The sequence below is a fragment of the Ornithorhynchus anatinus genome, chromosome 8, assembly GCF_004115215.2.
Source record: "Ornithorhynchus anatinus isolate Pmale09 chromosome 8, mOrnAna1.pri.v4, whole genome shotgun sequence".
NCBI lineage: Eukaryota > Metazoa > Chordata > Mammalia > Monotremata > Ornithorhynchidae > Ornithorhynchus > Ornithorhynchus anatinus.
This window is the reverse complement of record NC_041735.1, coordinates 69,337,625-69,359,406: the sequence shown is the minus strand read 5'-3', so window position 1 is coordinate 69,359,406 and position 21,782 is coordinate 69,337,625. Positions and strand designations below refer to the sequence as shown.

The window sequence follows — 21,782 nt, the reverse complement described above, 5'->3', positions numbered from 1 at the left end:
GCTTGGTGGTTGGTCAACAGCCGGTCAGTCACTGGTTTTTATCGGGCGCTTATTTGTGTGCGGAGCACTGTAGTGAGTGCTTGGGAGAGGACAGTAGAAGTAGTAGACACCATCCCCATCCAAGCAGCGTGGCTCACTGGAAAGAGCACGGGCTTTGGAGTCAGAGATCATGGGTTCGAATCCCGGCTCTGCCACTTGTCAGCTGTGTGACTTTGGGCAAGTCACTTCACTTCTCTGTGCCTCAGTTCCCTCATCTGTAAAATGGGGATTAAGACTGTGAGCCCCACGTGGGACAACCTGATTCCCTTGTGTCTACCCCAGCGCTTAGAACAGTGCTCTGCACGTAGTAAGCGCTTAACAAATACCAACATTATTTACCATCTATCGGATGTGGAGACAGGCACTAAAATAAATTGCAGACGGACGAAGCAACCGGGTATAAAGATCCGGACTTGAGTGCTGCGAGGGGGCAAGGGGGAATGAGTGCCTCAGTGCTCTCTTCACCTTTTCTTCCGATGGAAATGGAGCCGTGGGCGGCTTGGGAGTGAGAGCATCGGACACGTTCTTGTCGAAACCCACGATCCCGCCCCCACAGCCAGATTGGGCCTCCGTGGCCGGACCTGCCATGCTGTCAGCCATAGACGCCCGGCCCGACTCCGACGCACATTGACAGTACCCCCTCTCCGGGTCCTCTCTTCGGCTTCCCACGCTAGCTCCTTGTTTGTCTCCGCTGCTGGACGTTGGAAGCTCCTTGTGGGCAGGGATCAGTTCACTCGGTTATTCTATACGTTTTCTTAAATTCGTCAATGGTATTTACTGAGCACTTACTGTGTTCAAGAGCACTTTACTAAGCTCTTGAAGAGTCCGGTACAACAGAGTTAGTAGACCCATTCCTTGCCGATGAGAAGGGAAGAGGATTGGCTATCCCCTCCAACTGGTGCCACCTCTTACTCCTCCTCCTCATCCTCCTCGTCCTCTCGTCGTCCTCCCCATCCTCGGTCCTCCCCGTCCTCTGTCCCTGCTCCTCCTCTCCTCTTCCTCCTTCTTTCCCCTCTCCTCTTCCTCCTCCTCCTCCTCCTCATTCCTATGCCTCCTCTTCTCCTGCTCCACTTCTCCTCCTCCTCCTCTTCCCCTTCATCCCCTCCTCCCTCCTTCTCCTCTTCTTCTCCGTCTTCCTCCTCCTCTCCTCCTTCTCCTCCTCCTCCCGCCAGGACTCGTGAAGGGGTCTGGGAAAGGGGGTCTGGGGCTCAGGTTGGCCCACAGCATGTTGGCCTCTCAGAAATAATAATAACAGCATGTATTAAGCACTTACTATGTGACAAGCACTGAGACAGATAGAGGATAATCAAATCGGGCACAAATCACTGCCCCACACGGCGTTCCCAAAGAGGAAGGGTGAGTGGGACAAATACAACATTATTATCCCGGTCATGGGTTTTGAATCCCGACTCTGCATTTGTCAGCTGTGTGACTGTGGGCAAGTCACTCACTTCTCTGTGCCTCAGTGACCTCATCTGTAATAATGGGGATTAACTGTGAGCCTTACGTGGGACAGACCTGATGACCCTGTATCTTAACCCCAGCGCTTAGAACAGTGCTCTGCACATAGTAACGCGCTTAACAAATACCACATTATTATTATTATCCCCATTTACATATGGGGAAACAGGCCCTGAGGGACTAAGGGACTTGCCCGAGGTGACCAGCCAGACCAGGATCAGGAGCTGGGATTCAAACCTAGGTTTTCTGACTCCCGGCCCCCGCTCACACTGCCCGCTGGTGCAGAACTTTCTCTGGCCGAAATCCCTCTCATCCCTTGGGTCCGTTCAGGTCTCCCCTGGATTGTGAAGCTGATCCCCTTACTTGGTTCTTGTTACCCCTCAGTCTCCCTTTCCAAGAGAGGACTGGCACTCCTCCCTCTCTTCCTGCCCGTCAACCACCCACCCTCCCTCTCTCCTTCCATGCTTCCTGCATTCCTTCCTGCCACAGTCATTCAAATGGTGGTGTTTATTGAGCACTTACTGTGTGCAGAGCACTGTCACTAGAAGCAGAGTGGCTTAGTGGATGGGGCACGGGCCTGGGAGTCAGAAGAGCCTGGATTCTAATCCCAGCTCCGCCACACGTCTGCTGCGTGACCTTGGGCGGATCACTTCGTTTCTCGGTGCCTCAGTTACCTCATCTGGAGAATGGGGATTGAGAATGGGAGCCCCGTGTGGGACAGGGACTGCATCCAGCCTGATTTGCTTGTATCCACCCCTGCGCTTAGAACAGTGCCTGGCACACAGTAAGTGCTTTACAAATGCCACAATTATTATTACGGGGACTGTTTCCAATCTGATTACCTTGCATCTATCCCAGTGCTTAAAACAGTGCTTGGCACATAGTCAGCGCTAAACACCTACAATCATCATTATTCTTCTTCTTCTAAGCACTTGGGAGAGCACAGTGCAACTGAGTTGGTAGACATGATCCCTGCCCGCAAGGAGCTTACATTCCCGCCCTCATTCATTCATTCATTCATTCATCCATTCAGTAGTATTTGTTGAGCACTTACTGTGTGCAGAGCACTGTACTAAGCTCTTGGAAAGACCAGTTCAGCAACAGATAGAGACAATCCCTACCCAACAACGGGCTAACGGTCTAGAAGGGGGAGACAAACAACAATACAGAACAAGTAGACAGGCATCGTCAGCATCAAAATAATGATGGCATTTGTTAAGGGCTTACTATGTGCCATGCACTGTTCTAATCATTGGGGTAGTTACAAGGTAATCAGGTTGTCCCACGTGGGGCACACGGTCTTCATCCCCATTTTACAGATGAGGTAAGTGAGGCCCAGAGAAGTGAAGTGACTTGCCCAAAGTCACAGAGCTGGCAAGTGGTGGAGCCGGCCTTAGAACCCACGACTTCTGACCCCCAAACCCGGGCTCTCTCCGTTAAGCTACGCTGCTTCTCCTCCATGGCTCGGTAGCTCCGTGCCTGCCTGCCTTGGTGCTGAGCCGATCATTCTTCCGGGCAGCTCATTGCTCTCGGCGAAGCCGTATTTAAGGAATCATCTCCTGCGTGCAGCCAGCGGCTTTGTCTTTTTCAGAGAACTCGATTTCCTCAAACGGCAGGAGGTGGAGAGGAAGAAAATCGAAGATCTGGAGAAGGCTCTCACCTCACGGAAGTCCAGGGCCTCCAGGCCCGGGTGAGCCAGCGCGCCGACACGAACCGAGGAGTCGGGGGGATCGACCGCGTGGGAGGATGCGGGGGAGAGGGCCGGGCGGGGAGGGCGGGCTCGAACTCTGACGGCCGTCGACCCTCCCTAGATTAGAGATTTGGAAGCGGAGGTCTTCCGGCTGCTGAAACAGAATGGGACTCAGGTCAACAACAACAATAACATCTTCGAGCGGAGAGATGCCTTGGAAAACCTGGATGCCAAGCCGGAGTCGGGCCCGGAGTCGGGCTTAAGTACAGGTGGGCGTGAGGACCCCCACCCGAGACCGTTTGGGCGTGGGGTGGCCCCTCGCCTTGACTCGGTAAGCGAAAGCCCAGATCACCCTGTCAATCGACCACTTGATCAGTCAATCGGTGGAATTTCTTGAGCACGTGGAAGGGGAAAATAGTAGAAATGAGCTCTTCTCTCAAGGAGCTTATGGGTCCACTGTATGTAGTGAGCTGAACTGAGCACTTGAGAGGGTAGAATGGAATTAGTAGATATGATCCCTACCCTCAAGGAGCTTACAGTCTACCGTGTGCAGAAAGTTGTAGTGAGCGCTTGGAAAAGGACAAGAGAGTCAGTAGATAATGATCATGATAATATTAATAGTATTGGTTAAGCTCTTACTATGTTCCAAGTAATAATAATGTTGGTATTTGTTAAGCGCTTACTATGTGCAGAGCACTGTTCTAAGCGCTGGGGGAGATACAGGGGAATCGGGTCGTCCCACGTGAGGCTCACAGTTAATCCCCGTTTTACAGATGAGGTAACTGAGGCAAGGTAATCAAGTTGGCCCACGTGGGGCTCACAGTCTTAGCTAAGTTCAGTGACTTGCCCAAGGTCACACAGCAGACAAGTGGTGGAGCTGGGATTAGAATCTAGACTCTAAGCTCGGGGCGGGCAGGGAACTTGTCTACCCACTCTGTTATATTGCACTCGTCCAAGCGCTCAGTACAGTGCTCTGCACAGCGTGACTCAGCGGATAGAGCACGGGCCTGGGCAGCAGCAGATGGTCATGGGTTCTAATCCCAGCTCCACCTCTTGCCTGCTGGGTGGCCTTGGGTAAGTCACTTCACTTCTCTGTGCCTCAGTTCCCCCATCTGTAAAATGGGGTTTGAGACTGGGAGCCCCACATGGAACAGGGACCGTGTCCAACCTGATTTACTTGTATTCACCCCAGCGCTTAGTATGTGACAAATAGCGCTTAGCAAATACCACAGCTACTATTATTATTACAATAAACACTCAATAAATGCAATTGATTGATCGATCGATGGGGAGGCAGCAACCGCCCGTCCGAAAGAGCACGGGCCCGGGAGTTGGGAGACCCTGGTTCTAACCTCAGCTTGGCCCTGGCCGGCTGGGAGCCCTTGGGACGAGTCACTTCACCTCACCTAGGCCTCGGTTCTTCCTCTGTAAACTGCAGGGGAAAGATCCCTGCTCCCTTACCCTGAGGGCTGCGAGGCAGAGACCAGGTTCGTCTGACCGTCTGCGTCCACCCAGCACTTAGAATCTAGTGAAAGTTTTGGAAATATCCCAAGTAATGAGTCAGGTTAGCCGCCTTTTATTCATTTTGTTGCCACAAAAGTCACTGCTGTTTGGTAGCCAAAGACGAAGAACTGACGATGAGCCCATCCTTTATTAGAGAAGCAGCCCTGGCTCGTGACAAGAGCGCGGGCTTGGGATGCAGCAGTGACACGGGTTCTAATCCTGTCTCCTCCGCTAGTCAGCTGTGTGACCTTGACAAGTCACTAACTTCTCTGTGCCTCAGTGACCTCATCTGTTCAAATGGGGATTAAAACTGCAGCCCACGTGGGACAAACCTGATCTCCTTGTATCCCCCAGCGCTTAGAACAGCGCTTTGCATATAGTAAGCGCTTAACAAATACCACAGTTTATTTATTGGGGAAGCAGCGTGGCTTAGTGAAAAGAGCCCGGGGCTTTGGGAGTCAGAGGTCATAATAATGTTGGTATTTGTTAAGCACTTACTATGTGCAGAGCACTGTTCTAAGCGCTGGGGGGGAATCAGGTTGTCCCACGTGGGGCCACAGTCTTAATCCCCATTATACAGATTGAGGGAACTGAGGCACAGAGAAGTGAAGTGACTTGCCCACAGTCACACAGCTGACAAGTGGCAGAGCTGGGATTCGAACTCATGAGCCCTGACTCCAAAGCCCGTGCTCTTTCCACTGCGCCAGGTTCGACTCCCGACTCTGCCACTTGTCAGCTGTGTGACTGTGGGCGAGTCACTTCACTTCTCAGTGCCTCAGTTCCCTCATCTGTAAAATGGGGATTAACTGTGAGCCTCACGTGGGACAACCTGATTACCCTGTATTTACCCCAGCTCTTAGAACAGTGCTTAGAACAGTGCTCTGCACATAGTAAGCGCTTAACAAATACCAACATTATTATTATATTTCCCGCTGGTCCCGTTTCCCTGGGTGATGCAGCACCAAGTCCCTCCCTCTAGTCCGACCCCTCCCCTCAAATCCTATTCGTTTGTGTGCTGGACCGGAATATAATAATAATAATTAATGGTGGTACTTGTTAAGCGCTTACTATGTGCAAACACTCTGCTAAGCGCTGGGGGGTTACAAGGGTGATCAGGTTGTCCCACGTGGGGCTCACCGTCTTCATGGCCCATTTTCCAGATGAGGTAGCTGAGGCCCAGAGAAGTTGAATGACTTGCCCAAAGTCACACAGCTGACAAGGCCGAGCCGGAATTAGAACGCCATGACCTCTTGACTCCCACGCCCGGGCTCTTTCCACTGAGCCACGCTGATTTCCTATATCACGTGCCTCTCCGCCCCCGTTTGTTGTTATACGCCAGGCTCCTTCATTATCGGCTCTGGGTCATCCAAAAAGATACCCTGTAGCTGAAGAAGAATTCGGCAAGCGCAGTGTTGGGCTTCAAGGGCTATGGGCGGTGGTGCTGCCAGGGTTACTGATAATTTTCGGTCTCAAGGCTACGGGCGCGAGGTCGGCGATTGGTTGCTGCCAGCGTTGCTGATAAGTGTGGATCCTGGCCTTTGCCAGCCGCCATTTTCCTGGGTGGAACTCAATCAAAAACGAAGCGGTATACGGTAGTCAGTGACAGTAATGCGTATACTGAGCTAAATCAGGGGTATACCTATTTGTAAACAGTAATACTAATGGATAATATAATGATGGTATTGCTAAGCACTTAAATACACGAAGCAGCGTGCTCAATGGAATGAGCCCCGGGTTTGGGAGTCAGAGTCATGGGTTTGAATCCCGGCTCTGCCACTGTCAGCTGTGTGACCGTGGGGCGAGTCACTTAACCTCTCTGTGCCTCAGTGTACCTCATCTGGTAAATATGGGGAATTAAGACTGTGAGCCTCACGTGGGACAATCTGATTACCCTGTATTTACCCCAGCGCTTGGAACAGTGCTCTGCACGTAGTCAGCGCTTAACAAATGCCACATTATATTATTATTCAATGAGCAGGGTTAAGGCTTGACCGCAAAGGCTTTACAAGGATCGGGAATTTCTCTCTGACCTCCGTTACCTTGTACTCTCGCTAAGCGCTTATAGTACAGTGCCTCTGCCCATGGTAAACTCCTAATAAATGCCATCGATTGATTAATAGATCTGGAAGCCTCCAATCACTGCAGCATTAAACGTGGCCAACCGGTTAAGGGGCTGTCGAATCACAGCGTCACAATTCCAAGAGTCCAGATTTCCTCCTCTACCGGAACGGCCGTCCCCTCTCCACCCCATGGCCTAAGAGGTTGACACCTCCCGCCGGGGAGAAGAGGTCCCCCTCGCCCCGTACCCCTTCCGACCACCAGGGCAGTGAGGGAAGGGACCTGCAGAGGGTTGTGGTTGGTCATTGGCCTCCGGTCTGATCCGTCCTCTGTCCGGGCCGTTCCCTGGGCTGCGGGACCGGCTCCCGGCCCGGCCCGGTCTGATGGTGGTCCCGGTGACCGTGGGCCCCCCCACCCACCCACCCACTGTGTTCCAGAGCTGCCCCCGACGGAAGCGGGTACTCGGATACGAGCATCCGATCCAAAGGTGCTGAAGCCCGAGCGCAGCTGTCCGTGAGAACAAGCGCCAGAGGCCCCTCCCGGGACCAGGCTGTTACGACAGCATCAGCTCCACCGATGGCGGAGGACAGACCCTCGAGCAGAAGGTCAGCACGCCCGTCCCACCCCCTGCCCCACCCTGCCCAGCCCCACCCCCAGGTTCGGGCCCCGTCCATCCATCCATCGCCCGTCGTCCGTGGTCTGCGGCCTGCGTCGAGCTTGTTCTGGGAGCGTTCATGTTTAGGGTGACCTTACGTGGCCGGCTACCGCAGAACACGACATGCACCGGCAGCCCCTGTCTATGTGGGCACCCCGTGTGCCGGCCGCCTCCGTCAGTCCGGGCACCGTGGGGCCTGGGCAGCCTCCGGGTGTCGGATGTGCTGTCCGGGAAGGCGGGAGCCGGAGAGCACGTGGACCGGCCTGGCCCGGGCGGGCGCTGAATGGGGCAGCGTGGAACAGCAGCCGCTGCCCTGATCCCGGCGGGTGACCCTCAACCGTGGACTCTGTGGGCACCGTGGGCACCTTGGGCTCCGTGGCCGGGCCTAGCCAGTGAGGCCTCCTCTGTCTGGATGATCATTAAAGCGTGGCCCCTTTCATCTGAAGGAAATCAAATGCATTCAAGCCAGAGAACGGGTGCGGCTTCCGAGAAGGCAATTTGCATTAAATAAGTTTTCCATCACGGTGATAGCCCGGAGCAAGGGGTTTGTAGCTAATGTTGGCTGACACATCTAATAATGGCGTTAATTACTTATTCACTAGGCTAACACGCTATTTGCCTGACATATCGAATAATGGCATTAATTGCTTATTCGCTAGGCTAACACGCTATTAATTCAACAGCAGCCTCCACGTATTCAGTTGCACGCCACTTTCAAGTGCAGTGGAATCTTTTCTGTGTAGCTGTGAATGTGTGGATTAAGCGTGGACGTGGTCGTAGGTGTGAGTGTGCGTGAATAAATGAATGTGTGTTGGTTGGGGTGAATTGAGGGAGTGTGTAAGTGTGTTGGTATTTGTTAAGCGCTTACTATGTGCAGAGCACTGTTCTAAGCGCTGGGGTAGACACAGGGGAATCAGATTGTCCCACGTGGGGCTCACAGTCTTCATCCTCATTTTACAGATGAGGTAACTGAGGCACAGAGAAGTTAAGTGACTCGCCCACAGTCACACAGCTGACAGGTGGCAGAGCTGGGATTCGAACTCATGAGCTCTGACTCCAAAGCCCAGGCTCTTTCCACTGAGCCACGCTGCTGGTGATTCTAATGGCATCCGTCCCTCTAGACTGGAAGCTCGTTTCGGGGAGGGAATATGTTGGTTATATTGTTATATTCATTCAGTCACTCAATCGTATTTATTGAGCACTTACTGGGTGCAGAGCACTGTACTAAGCACTTGGAAAAGTACAATTCAGTAATAAAGAAAGACAATCCCTGCCCACAACGAGCTCACAATCTAGAGGAGGGGAGACAGACTTCGATATGAGTAAGCAGACATCAATATATTGTACTTTCCCACTAGAGAGGCAGACCGGCAGCTTAGATGGATAGAAACCATAAAAACGATAAGGGAGAACCATTAGCAAGGTTACGGATTATGGCAGGAAACAGGACGTCCTGGAGAAAATAGATCCACGGAGTCGCTACGAATTGGAAACGACTCGATGGTGCTTAATAATAATAAACTCTCCCAAGCGCTTAGTACAGCGCTCGACACACCATAAGTGCCCAATAAATTCTATTGACTGCAGTCTCATTGCATTATCATTCTACTATTTCCCCTACCCATTATCTATTTTAATGTGGTCTGAAATAATAATAATAATAACGATGGCATTTGTTAGGCACTTACTATGTGCAAAGCACTGTTCTAAGCACTGGGGAAAGCTTCTTGTGGGCAGGGGTCACCTCTACCGACCTTGTTGTGTTGTATTTTTCCAAAGTTCTTAGTCCCAGTGCTCTGTGCTGGTCACATTCCTAAGCACCCAGGGACCTCCTGGAGCCGACACTGTAAATAGGGGAGGCGGTCGGTCAGCCAGTCGGTTAATCATATTTAACTGAGCGCTTGCTGCGTGCAGAGCACTGTAGTAAGCACTCGGGAGAGTACAAGGTAACAATATGACAGAGACATTCCCTGCCCACAGCGACGCGGATGAGAATGACGACAGTGGGCATTTATTAAGATGTACTACATGCCAAGCTCTGTACTAAGCGCTGGAGGTAGATGGCAAGGTAATTGAGTCGGACTCAATCCCTGTCCCACATGGGACAGTCAAAAGGGAGGAAGCACAGGAATTTAGTCCGTGTTTTACAGATGAGGAAACTGAGGCTCAGAGATCGCTCAGCGACTGCCCAAGTTCACCCAGCATGTTAGGAGAAGCAGCGTGGGCTCAGTGGAAAGAGCACGGGCTTGGGAGTCAGAGGTCGTGAGTTCGAATCCCGGCTCTGCCACCTGTCAGCTGTGTGACTGTGGGCGAGTCACTTAACTTCCCTGTGCCTCGGTTACCTCATCTGTAAAATGGGGGTGAAGACTGTGAGCCTCACGTGGGACAACCTGATTACCCTGTATCTACCCCAGCGCTTAGAACAGTGCTCGGCACATAGTAAGCGCTTAACAAATACCAACATGATGATGATGATGATTAGTGGCAGAGCCGGAACTAGAACCCTGGCCCTCTGCCCCCCAGGCCCACGCTCTTTCCACTAGTCCAAGCTAATTTAATAATAATTATAAAGATTGTGGTATTCGTTTAGCACCTACTGTGTGATAAGCACTAGGGTAGCGAAGAGAACAAGCAGCTCTGAATACGTGGCCTGTTTTAAAGCCGTAGCCTGCTGGTGACCTATTACACACGGCTTTTAGGTCTTCTACTGGCAGAGACGTGCGTGGGGAGTTCCAGTTATTTGGGTTATACCCAGGGTGTGGATCATCCAGGACCACGTTTCTTCGGCTCAGTGGAAAGAGCTCGGGCTTGGGAGTCAGAGGTCATGGGTTCAAATCCCGGCTCCGCCGCTTGTCAACTGTGCGATTTGGGGCCAGTCACTTCGCTTCTCTGGGCCTCAGTTCCCTCATCTGTAAAATGGGGATTAAGACCGTGAGCCCCACGTGGGACAACCTGATCTCCTTGTAAACAGTGCTTTGCACATAGTAAGCGCTTAACAAATTCCATTCTTATCATTATTATTATTGTTATTATCGTCCCGTGTGCACGGCTCAGCCACCAGAGGGCAGGTCAGGGCCGGGAGTGAAGGTAGTAATAATAAACATAATGGTGATGATGATGATGATGATAATAATAATAATGGTATTTATTAAACACTTTGTGCCAGACACTGAAAGTGATCAGCCCGTCTGGTGTGTACGTGTGTGGGAGGGGTGGGGATGGGGTCACCTCTTCCCCGATCAAATGGTCAGACATCGTCATCGCCCAGTTAGCCCAGCACAGTGACTGGCCTTAAAAAAGCGGCATTGCCTAGGGAAAAGAGCCTGGCTCTAGAAGTCAGAGGACCTGAGTTCTAACCCTGGCTCTGCCACTTGTTTGCTGTGTGATCTTGGGCCGGTCGCTTAACTTCTCTGTGCCCCAGTTGCCTCATCTGTAAAATGGGGATTCAGACTGTGGGTCCCCCACGAGGGTGGAGCAGTCCGAAGGAGGAATTTCTTTCGTTCCGATTGCCTTTACCTCTTCTTCTCCCTGCCCTCCTCTCCTCGCCCCTCCCCCAGGAAAAGCAGTGTTGACTAACGGATAGAGCACGGGCCTGGGAGTCAGAAGGTCATGGGTTCTAATTCCGGTTCTGCCACTTTGGGCGAGGGACTTCACTTCTCTGTACTCCGGTTACCTCGTCTTTAAAATGGGGATGGAGACTGTGAGCCCTACAGTCATTCATTCATTCAATAGTATTTATTGAGCGCTTACTATGTGCAGAGCACTGGGACAGGGACTGTATCCAACCCGATTTCCTTGTAACCACCCCAGCGCTTAGTACAATGCCTGTCACATAGTAAGCGCTTAGCAAATACCACAATTATTATTATTATTTCCTGGATTCTAATCCCACTCTGCTACTTGTCTGCAGTGTGACCTCGTGCAAGTCACTTCATTTCTCTGTGCCTCTGTGATCTCATCTGGAAAACAGGGATTAATATTGTGAGACCCATGTGGGACAACCTGATGTTGATGTTGTGTGTGCCCAACCTGATGATCTTGTACCTACACCAGCGCTTAGTTCGGTGCCTGGCACATAGTAAGCACTTAAAAGATATCATTAGAAATGAAAAAGAATGAAACCGGCCCACCTGGCATGATTCCCTGTGCCCGGGTACTGCCCTTCTGAGGTTCCGGGAGATGGGGAGGAGCCGCGGGGCAGAGCAGGAAATCCAGGGCTTCTGCCGCCAATGAACAAAGGGGGTTGCCGTTGGTGAGGTTGGCATTGGCGAGCCATTGTCTCAGTGGGAACCACGGGGCAGTGCCCTAAAGCCCTCTCCTCCTAAATGCCTGGTAGGCCCGGGCACCCAGTTGCCACCTACCCACTTCCTGCCCCAACCTGATCCAGTCGGGCCCACGGTCCCCTGACTCTGCTGCTCTGCAGACGAGTGGACGCTCTCCAGAGAGGCTGCCGGTCACCCTCCCTCCCGTCGCCGCCACCTGCCTCTGCCCCTGGGTCCTTGCCGTGCCCCGACTCATTCATTCAGTCAGTCATACTTACTGAGCACTTCCCTTATGCAGAGAGCTGTACTGGCCGCTTGAAAGAGTACGATACAGCAATATAACAGACCCGTTCCTTGCCCACAACAAGTTTACAGTTGAGAGGGGGAGATAGACCTAATAGAAATAAATTAGAAAAATGGACCAAAGTGGTGTCGGACTGGGAGGGGGGAATGTATGAATGGGGCAAATCAGGGTGACGCAGAAGGGAGTGGGAGAAGAGGAAATGGGGGGGTCTTAGGAAAGGCCTCTTGGCGGGGATGGGCCTTCAATTAGGCTTTGAAGAGGGGGAGAGTCATCGTCTGCCGGATTTAACCCCCGTTTCTCTCCCTCCTCCAGAACTTCCCCGGGAGCGACGACTTCAACCCCAGCAGCACCAGCTCGGCTGATCTGAGCGGCCTCGGGGCGGAGCCCAAGACGCCCGGACTCTCTCAGTCCTTAGCCCTGTCGTCTGACGAGGTAGGTCCCCCGGGCCCACCGACGCTCCCCCGAGAGTCCATCGGGGTGATCGGATCCTGGCCTATCTGTCTCTCGGGGCTGTGTACTGACCGCTGCCTGATGCCCGTGGGAATAATTCCCTAGGGGAAGAGGGCCTCGATCGAGGCCAGAGCCCGCTGGAGTCCCTGGCTTCTAGGGAGACGAAGTGGCCGACAGGACAGGCAGACCACCAGGCGCCGGCCTGGTCCCTCAGTGGAGCATGGCCGGGTCCAAAGGGGATTCTCTCCCAGTGCCTGGGCCGGTGCTACTGGGTATCATCTGTAGTGACCCTGTCGGTCTCGCGGGGAGAAATGCAAGACCCCCACCCCCGCTCTTTTAGCACGTGCTGGCCATGTCACACACTGAGCTTGCTCCGTGCCCGCCCCCCCATGCTTTCTCCCCACTACTTGCTGATCTCCCTGTGTTTCTTTTTTTTATGGTATTTGTTAAACGTTTTCTATGTGCCAGGCAATGTACTAAGCATTGGGATAGATACAAGCTCATCGAACAGAAGGTCACGGGTTAGAACTCGATTGTTCTGTGTCCAACTCGATCTGCTTGCATCTACCCCAGAGCTTAGTACTGTGCCTGGAACAAAATAAGTACTTAACAAATAGCATCATTATCCTTATCAAGTTGGACACAGTCCCTGTCCCACACGGGGCTCACAGTCTTAATCCCCGTGTTACAGATGAGGTGACTGAGGCCCAGGGAAGTTAAGTGGTATGTCCGAGGTCACCCAGCAGATGAGCGGAGGTGGGATTAGAACCCAGGTCCTTCTGACTCCCAGGCCCGGGTTCTAGCCGCTGCTCAGTTTTCCCCGCTCCATGCTCCCTCCCCAGTCGCAGTGTTGATGGGCCCCAGCGTGTTACGCAGGGCAACCTTTAGGGTGGCGGTCGCATTAATCACGACAGGCTTGGTGACAAGCCTGGTGAGCTGGGTTCTCTCTGTCCAGGAGTCTCCTCGCCTCCGCAGGCTGATGGTCGGGGCTCAGGAGCTGATGGGTGCTTTCCTCCACCTCCATTCATTCAATCCTATTTATTGAGCGTTTACCATGTGCAGAGCACTATACTAAGCGCTTGATGCTGATTGGCTGGGGCTGGAGGTCCAAGTATCTCTTAAAGAGAGGCCCCCCCCACCCCAAATGGGCCCTGTGAGTGAACCACATGGGCCTCAGAAGCCACACTACTAGTGTGGGACACGGCGCTGCGCTGGCAATGTGGGCTGTGGGGCACTGCACTGGCGGTGTGGACTGGAGAGGTTTCAACCTCCAGAATGTGGTTGCTCTGGCTTCTGTTTCTATAATTATTTTCTTTCCCGTTCTCTGCTGCTGTCGCTCAGAGTCTGGATATGATCGATGATGAGGTGAGAAACTGGGGAGCCGGGAGTGCCGGTCTGCCTGTCTCCCGGCCTGCACGTGTGCCGGCCTGCATGCGTGCCCGCCTGCGTCTCTATCTGCCTGGGTGTGCCAGCCTCCGAGTGCCACGGTCTTTCCACCTCTTTCCCTTTGTCATGTGTTGGACAATCTCCTTTTCTCTGCCCTGTTTTTTCCTCCTCCTCTTCCTCTTCCTTCTCTTCTATTTTCCCTTCTCCTCTTCCTCCTTCTACTCTTCCTTCTCTACTTCCTCCTTCTATTCTTCCTTCTCTACTTCCTCCTCTTCCTCCTCTCCCTCCTCCGCTTCCTCCTTCTACCATTCGTTTTCTTCCTCTTCATCCATCTTCTCCTTCTTTCACTCCTTTTCTTCGGTGTCCTGCCCATTTCCTCCTCCTCCTCCAGCACCATCTGCTCCTCTTTCTCCCCCCCTTCTTCCTCCTTCTCCTCTTTCTCCTCCTCCTCCCAACCTCCTCCTCCTTCTTCTCTTCCCCTTGCTACTCCTTCTTCTGCTCCTCTCCCTCCTCTCTTCCTTCTCCTTCTCGCTCTCCTCTCTCCTCCTTCCCCGACTTGCTCCTTCTCTTCTTCTCCCTCTTCTCCTCATTCCCCTTCTTCGTCTCTCCCTCTTTTCCTCCCTGACCCCACCACCATCCCACCCTTCTTGCACCCAAACCCCTTGATGCTGCTGCCTCCTGAGCCTTCCAGACCCCATGTTTCAGACTTTTAATCCCAAAATATCAGGTGAGGCTATTCAATTTTGCATGAGGAAATGCTCTATTTAAAAACCCCCTCGAAAGAGAAAAACATTACCACTGTAAGGAGTCTGTGGCCTGGCATCGAGGTGTCACACCCTCCTCGGGCATCGTGCCACACGGGCTGTTCCAGGGTGCTTTTTCCAGGGTTAGCCTCCAACCACCGGGGCCCCGGCCGGCCCGGCCCGGCCGAGTTGGACGTGTGTTTCCTCCTGGCTCCTGGGGGGAGTGGGGACGGGCCCCTGGGAGCCCGTGACCGACGCGGGTGACCCCTCTGTGCCCCAGATACTCGACGAGGGCCAGTCTCCCAAACGCAGCCCGGGGCCCGGCCGCGCCGTCCAGGACTGGACCGTGCAGCAGGTCGGACACTGGCTCACCGGCCTGAGCCTGGAGCAGCACGTGGCCGAGTTCAGCGCCCAGGGCATTGACGGCCAACTCCTCCTGCAGCTGGACGGCGGGCGGCTGAAGGTAATTGTCCAGCGGGGTGCCCACAAGGATCCAAGCCAGGGCCTGGGACTGCCCTGGGGAGGAACCGTCATCATCATCATCATCATCATTATTATTATTATCATTATTTCTTTATTAACATTAAATGCTTACTATGTGGCAAGGACTGCTCTAAGCACTAGGGTAGATACAAATTAGCCACGTTGGACAGTCCCTTTCCCGAGAGGGGCTCACAGTCTAAGTAGAAGGGAGACTAGGGATTCATTCGTTCATTTATTCAGTCACACTTATTGAGTGCTTCCGGTGGGCAGAGCGAACCTTACATTGGGACCAGATCCTTGGGACTAAGTCTGCAGGGTCCTTTGGGTTGGGGGTCCTGGCCCCGGCATCCTTTTGCAGGGTGTGATGGACAGAGCCCCCTTTACCACCCAGCGCTAACTCTGCATGTGTGTGTGTGTGTGTTTGCATGTGCGTGTCTGTGTATGTGTGCGGGCATGTGTGCTCCTCAGGCGCTGGGCATGACCTCTTCCCAGGACCGAGCCAAGGTGAAGAAGAGGCTGAAGGAGATGAAGGCCTCGGTGGAGAGAGCACGCAAGGCCCAGGAGAAGATGGAGAAGCAGCGGGCCAAACTAAGGAGGAGGGAGCAGGAGCAGCTCCAGAGGAAATCCAAGAGGTCGGAGAAGCCTCCGGGCGGCCAGTGACGGACGCTCGGCCCGGCTCCCGGCCCCGGCCCGCCCGGACGGAACGTGCCCCGAGCTGGGCCTGCTCCGCCTGCCCGAGGACGCCTGGTGGGGCCGGGGTGGGGGGCGAGCCGCCGCCTTTGTTCGTGTCCTTGCCCCCTCTGACGGTCTCCCCTCCTCCCGGCTGTCTGTCCGGGCTGGCTCCCCGACGTCCTCAGGCCCCGCTCGGCGGCCGGCGACCGGAACCATCCACGGCTCGGCGGCTGGCTAACCGGAAGCGTCCACGGCTCGGCGGATTGTGGCGGGACTGAGGGGTTCGGTCCGGTGGGGTGGCGTCGGCCCCGGGGGAGCAAACTCACTGGGCAGCTAGGGCCCGGGTTGGGGCGGGGGGACGAGGGGAGGGCTCAGCTGCTAAACCACAGACTGCAGAGTCTCCAGGCGAAGGTCTGTGGGCTCTGGGGGTGCTCCGTTTTGGGGTCCTGGGGGGAAAGACATGCACCCCAGGGAGCTCAGGCCCACCCGGCTCCTCACCCCTGCACAGCCGGGCCACTTGTGTGTGTGTGTGAGCTCATGCATGAGTGTGCCTGTGTGTGTGTATATGTGTGCATGTGTGAAGTCCCTGAATGTATATGTATGTGTGTGCCTGTGTGTGCGTGCGTGAGTGTGTGTGTAAAGAGGTAGCCGACCATGCGTTTCCCAGCAATTCCTGAGCAGGAAATGGATTTGGAAGGAAAACAGCCAATTTCCAGATTCAGGCTCCTCCGACCACCAGTGCCTGCCCACCCGTCCATTTGCGGTCCTGCCGGCCGGACATCTAACATAAAAGCCCATCTCGGGCCCGGGCCTCGGCCGCCTCCTCCGGCCGACGATTTCCCACAGGCCCCGTCCGCGCTCTGGCCCGGGCGTCAGGCTCCGAGGGCACGGGCGGCCCTCCGGCCCGGCTGCCGTCCGGTCCTGGGGCGGGGAGGTTTGGGTCTTAAGGCGGTGAACGGATGGCAGGGGCAGGGGTGCAGAGCGGTCTCCCTGCCTCTGAGTCTTTGAGGGATTTCCGTTTCACAGTCAGGTGGGTGGGACCGGGCTGGGTCTGGTCACCCTTCAAACCGGCCCGAGAACCGTCGATGCGCCCCGGCGGACAGGAAGAGGGAGGGACGGGGGATGGATGGACACATCTCTGTCTCTCAGAAGTTTCTCACTGGGGATTATCGGGCTTGGCGGTTACAGCTCGGCCGACCCGGTGCCCAGCCGAGCTTCGGGCTAGGCCCACCCTGGCATCGGGCCCACCCTGACTGGGGCTCCTTGCTTACTTGACCCCGACCGTCCATCATCCCGGTGGTCAGGGAGTCCACGGGGTGTCGCAGGGCCCGGTCGCCGGCCAGTGCGACCGATGGTCCGAGCCTGGCAGGGGCCGGTTCTCACCATTTGGCCGAGAGCCTCTGCCTTCACGGGCCTGGGGAAGAGGACTCCCCGGTGGTCCCAGGGAGCCCCCTGAAGTCCCCTCATTGGCGGACCGCAGTGCTGACCCCAGGAGAGGGTCAGCACGGGATCAGAGTTCCGTCCGCCGAGCCTGCCGAGAGCCAACCGGTTCAGGTGACCTCGCTGGGCCATCCGCGGGCCCGGCCACTGTGGGCACAGCCCGGAGGGCGGGAGGGGTGGACACGACTGCCGGTTCCGCTGGTGAGTGGGCTTCCAGAGGGAGAGAGTGGGCAGTCTTGGGGGCTCCCAGGCCCCCCGGGGAGCAGTGCCATTAACGTCCTGCGGGTCTCGCCGGCACGGACGGACACGCAGGTGGATGGGTTTCCCGCCAAGAAGGTGACCTAACCCGGGGTGGCCTGGGGGGTGGCGGGGGAATGTGCCTCTCCCCGATGGCGAACCAATGGCAGGGCAACCTCACAAGATGGAGGAGTGCCAGGCTCCCTTCCCGAGTTTTGTTTACATTCGGTGAGGTTTTTCCACCGTGGCGTGCACCGGGGTGGGGACAGCGGGTCTCTCCACCCTTCCAACTCACCATCTTCTTCGTCTCCCCTATCCGCTGCCCGGAAGGGGTTGTTGGGCCTCCCCGATGTCCGGGAGAGTGACCGGCACCGTGATCTGGGAGGCGTGGGGAAGCGTGCTCACCCCCCTGAGTGCCCGAGGACGGGACTCCCAGCCGTGGGGGCTGCAGACCGTGACGGCGGGGCAGCCCGGCCTTGCTCGGGGCCGGCACGGGGTGCAGGCGAGCATTTTTGGGAAGGGGGGTTATGTAACGGTGCTCCCAGCCTCCCTGGGCTTGGTGAGGCTCTGAGATGGCTCAGCTCCTGGATTGAGCCAGGCCCCTCTCACCGTTCTCACATTTAACCCAGATGGAGGGGAGCCGCAAGGCCCTCCGGTTCAATCCGGTTTGGTCCGGTCAAGTCCGGTCTGGTCAATCCCGCCTGGCGGAGAGAAAGGACCAGTCCCACTCCCTGAGACCCCTTACAGTCTCTCCCTCTCTGATTCTCTCTCTCACTCTCCTTTTCCATCTCTGTTTCTCGCCATCTTTCTCTCTGGCTGTCTCTCCATCTGCCTCTTCTCTCTGGCTCTCTCTCACTCTCCCTGTCTCTCCTCCTCTCTCTGTGCCGATACCGAAGGCCCAGAGTGACCAGGTCATCGGGCTGGGCTCCCCTCCGGGGTGGGGTGAAGCCCCTCTGCCCGCCTCCTGCCAGCCTGGCCATCCCTCACGACCCCGGGGCTTGTGCCCTCCATTTTGAGCCGGCCAGACCTCAGGGTCATCCATCCTCGGGTCCCGGCACCGGTCGACTGGCCACGGCTGCCAAGGAGCTCGAGTGTGGACGGAGCCCAGTGGGGCAGACCTTCACATCAGCCTCCCCAGGGGCCACGAGCCGGTCTTTCCGGGGGTGGACGGGCCCATGTAGCAGTCCCTGGACACCAAGCGCATGCACACAGGTGTGCCCTATGAGGGTCACTCCTGGCACCGCTCAAACATGTATAAGGCGGTTCTACTCCCTCCGTCCCAGGTATCCGATCGCTGTGAACACTAGTTCTGGGGAGGGTTGGTCCGCAGTGGAGGGGGAGGAGGAGAACCGGTGCCCCTGTCCCATCCAACATGTATGACCAGCCCCGCCCCCAAGCGCACAGTTGACACCTAGTTGGGAGAATCTCCCACCGGCGACCCGGGGATAACGGGGTGTCGGGGTGGGATGGCGGAGGGCGACGGCAGTTTCAAGCCCTCGTCTGGTCTCTGTCCGTCAACTTCCGCGGGGGCTTGAGTGGCCCCAGGTTGGAATTTGGCTCCCCGGGAGGAGTCGGAGTCACCCCTCGAAGAGAGGCCGGGGCTCCCCTCTCTCCCGACTCGGGGTGAGCCCGTGCCAAGGGTAAGCCCGAACCCGAGCTGCCCTCACTTCCCTTTCACCCCGCCACTTCCGCAATCCCCCTACCCGCGGCAACAACAGCCGCGGATGGGACCCGGGAAGAGGAGGACGAGAAAGGGGTTCCGCTGTAAAAATCGGTTTTATTTTCATCTTTCTATCTTTCTGGAGGAAAAGAGTTGTTTCAATACAATTTTGAAGTGGATGTGTCAGGCCAGCATGTTACCCAGAACCCTTGGGTTTTCCATTTTGCCCTCCGCCCCCGTGCATGGAAGAGGCCCCGGTGGCCGGCGGGGCCCGGTCCGAGGCCGGGCCCTGTCGGGTGGCTCTCTGACGGGGTGAACCTGGTTCGGAGAGCCCGGAGCAAGACACGTCAGCAGCCCCGAAGCTTCCTGACCAACCCCAGCGGCCTCCGCGCCCTCCGTTCTGTAAATAAACCTCTTACCGCCGAGTGTTAGTGTTGTTCGACAACGAATGCAATAAAGAGAAATGCCGAGAGCCGGGCAGGAACCCTCATTGGCCGCACAGGCACACACCCCCTTCCCCCCCCGCGGACGTCGGACCCTGAGCCGCGGCCGAGGTCCGGCTGGCTTGAGGTGGAACCGGGCGGAGGATGTCAGGAGGTGATCCTGGACCCCATCCAAACCGTGGGGAGACTGGGACCGGCGAGTGAAAGCAGCAGGACTGGTCCCCCCCGCCGCCCAATCCGGGCTCCGGGCCCAGCCGTGCTCCTAATAATAATAATAATAATAACGACGGCATTGGTTAAGTGCTTACTATGTGCCAGTCACCGTAGTAAGTCCTGGGGTGGATACAAGCAGCGTGGTTTAGTGGAAAGAACACGGATATAGGAGTCAGAGGTCATGGGTTCTAATCCCAGCTCCGCCTCTTGTCAGCTATGTAACTTTGGGCAAATCATTTCATTTCTCTGTGCCTCAGTTACCTCATCTGTAAAATGGGGATTAAGATTGTGAGCCCCACAAAGGACAACCCAATTACCCTGCATCTATCCCAGAACAGTGCTTGGCACATAGTAAGCGCTTAACAACTACCATCATCATTATTTTTACAAGCAAATTGGGTTGGATTCAGTGCCTGTCCCACGTGGGGCTCACAGTCTCAATCCCCGCTTGACAGATGAGGGAACAGAGGCAGAGAGATGTGAAGAGACTTCCCCAAGGTCACGCAGCAGACAAGGGGTGGACCCAGAATTAGAACCCAAGGCCTTCTGACTGGGAGCTCCTGCGGCCCAACTTCTCCCTGCTTCCCATGGGAGCTGGGTGGGAACAAAAGCAAGTCTTCGAAAGCAAGTTAAGGACCTGCTCTCAGGTCCCGTGAAGGGCAAGCCGGAGAAGCAGCACAGCCTAGTGGATAGCGCACAGGCCTGGGAGTCAGAAGGACCTGGGTTCTAAATTTGGCTCTGCCATTTATCTGCTGCGTGACCTTGGGCAAGTCACTTCACTTCTCTGGGCCTCACTTCTCTCATCTGTAAAATGGAGGTGAAGACTGTGAGTCCCACATGGGACAGGGATTGTGCCGAACCTGATTAGCTTGTATCTACCCCGGCGCTTAGTACAGTGCCTGGCACATAGTAAGCCTTTAAAAAATACCATAAAAAAGGTTCTAACAGCTGCTGTGGCTCTAAGGGGTTCTGGCGCCAACCGCCCCCAGACGTCCATGGACTTTTTACCTCTTCCTGCCAGTCTTCTCCTCCATCATCAGGCCTCAGCCTGTAATAATTGTGGTATTTGTTAGGCACTTACTATATGCTGCACCGTACTAAGCACCGGGGTGGATACAAGAAAATGGGATTGGATACAGTCCCCGTCCCACTGGGGGATCACGGTCTCAATCCCCATTTTACGGATGAGGGAACTGAGGCCCAGAGAAGTGACGTGATATGCCCAAGGTCATACGGCGGGCAAGGGGCAGAGACGGGATCAGAACCCATGACCTTCTGACTCCCAGGCTCTTCCTCTATCCACTGAGCCACGCTGCTTCGGCACCACAGAGGGAGGGGCCGAGCCTCAGTCAAACGTGTCCCTGAGGCACGCGACCTCACAGGAGCAGAGAATTCCTTCCCAAGTTGGTCCAGCACGCTACCGGCCCATCTCGGCCCAGTCGGAGCCGGCCACTACAGCACCCCTGCCATGGGTGGGAGGACCAACCGGGCCCGCAGCCAGACCAGGGTGGACAAGCCCAATGCCAGGAGAATCGCGCTTACTATAATGCTCCGCACTCAGTAAGCACTCAGTAGATAGCGCTCGATTAGCATGGGAGATAAGGCCCAGTAGTTCCATCCTGGATATGCCAAGAGCCCTCATTGCAACCAAGTGAGTCATCTTGTTTTCCTCCACATCAGCCCCATCGGGTCGGGAGAGGCAGGAATGATGCCCGTTTTACAGCTGGGGAAACAGAGAAGTACAGCGACCTGGCCCAGGTCACACAGCAGGCCGGCGGCAGAGTCGGGACCGGAGCCCGGCTGAGGTCAAGGTCTCCAGCTGAGCGGCGGATGGCCCCCCAAGGCGGCCCCGAGTGGTTCAAGGGTGGGGACTCAGAGGTGGGCTCTGCGACAGGGCCGGGCGGCTGCGGACCCTCGGGTGAGTGGGAGTGGGACCCGGGCCGCGGTTTTGGGAGGGGGAGGGAAGCACGTACTTTGGGGAAAAACAGTTTTCGGTCCAAAGTGGCAGATCCTTCAAGTCACAGAGGGGCTGGTATCGGGAACAGAAGAGACCGCTCAGATGCCCCGAGTAGAATAGACTCCG

The 21,782-nt window shown here is 55.6% G+C and overlaps 1 protein-coding gene across 1 annotated transcript in view; it reads left to right on the top strand.

The window, feature by feature from the left end:
- PPP1R9A (protein phosphatase 1 regulatory subunit 9A) overlaps positions 1 to 19,515 on the top strand; it is a 132,109-nt gene extending 112,594 nt beyond the window's left edge. Inside the window, 8 exon segments of the mRNA XM_029070527.2 lie at positions 3,092 to 3,155; positions 3,158 to 3,190; positions 3,312 to 3,487; positions 7,225 to 7,300; positions 7,303 to 7,356; positions 12,285 to 12,404; positions 14,832 to 15,014; positions 15,503 to 19,515. Coding sequence (XP_028926360.1) covers positions 3,092 to 3,155; positions 3,158 to 3,190; positions 3,312 to 3,487; positions 7,225 to 7,300; positions 7,303 to 7,356; positions 12,285 to 12,404; positions 14,832 to 15,014; positions 15,503 to 15,694 — 898 coding nt within the window. The 3' untranslated portion in view covers positions 15,695 to 19,515.
- Positions 19,516 to 21,782: the final 2,267 nt, after the last annotated feature.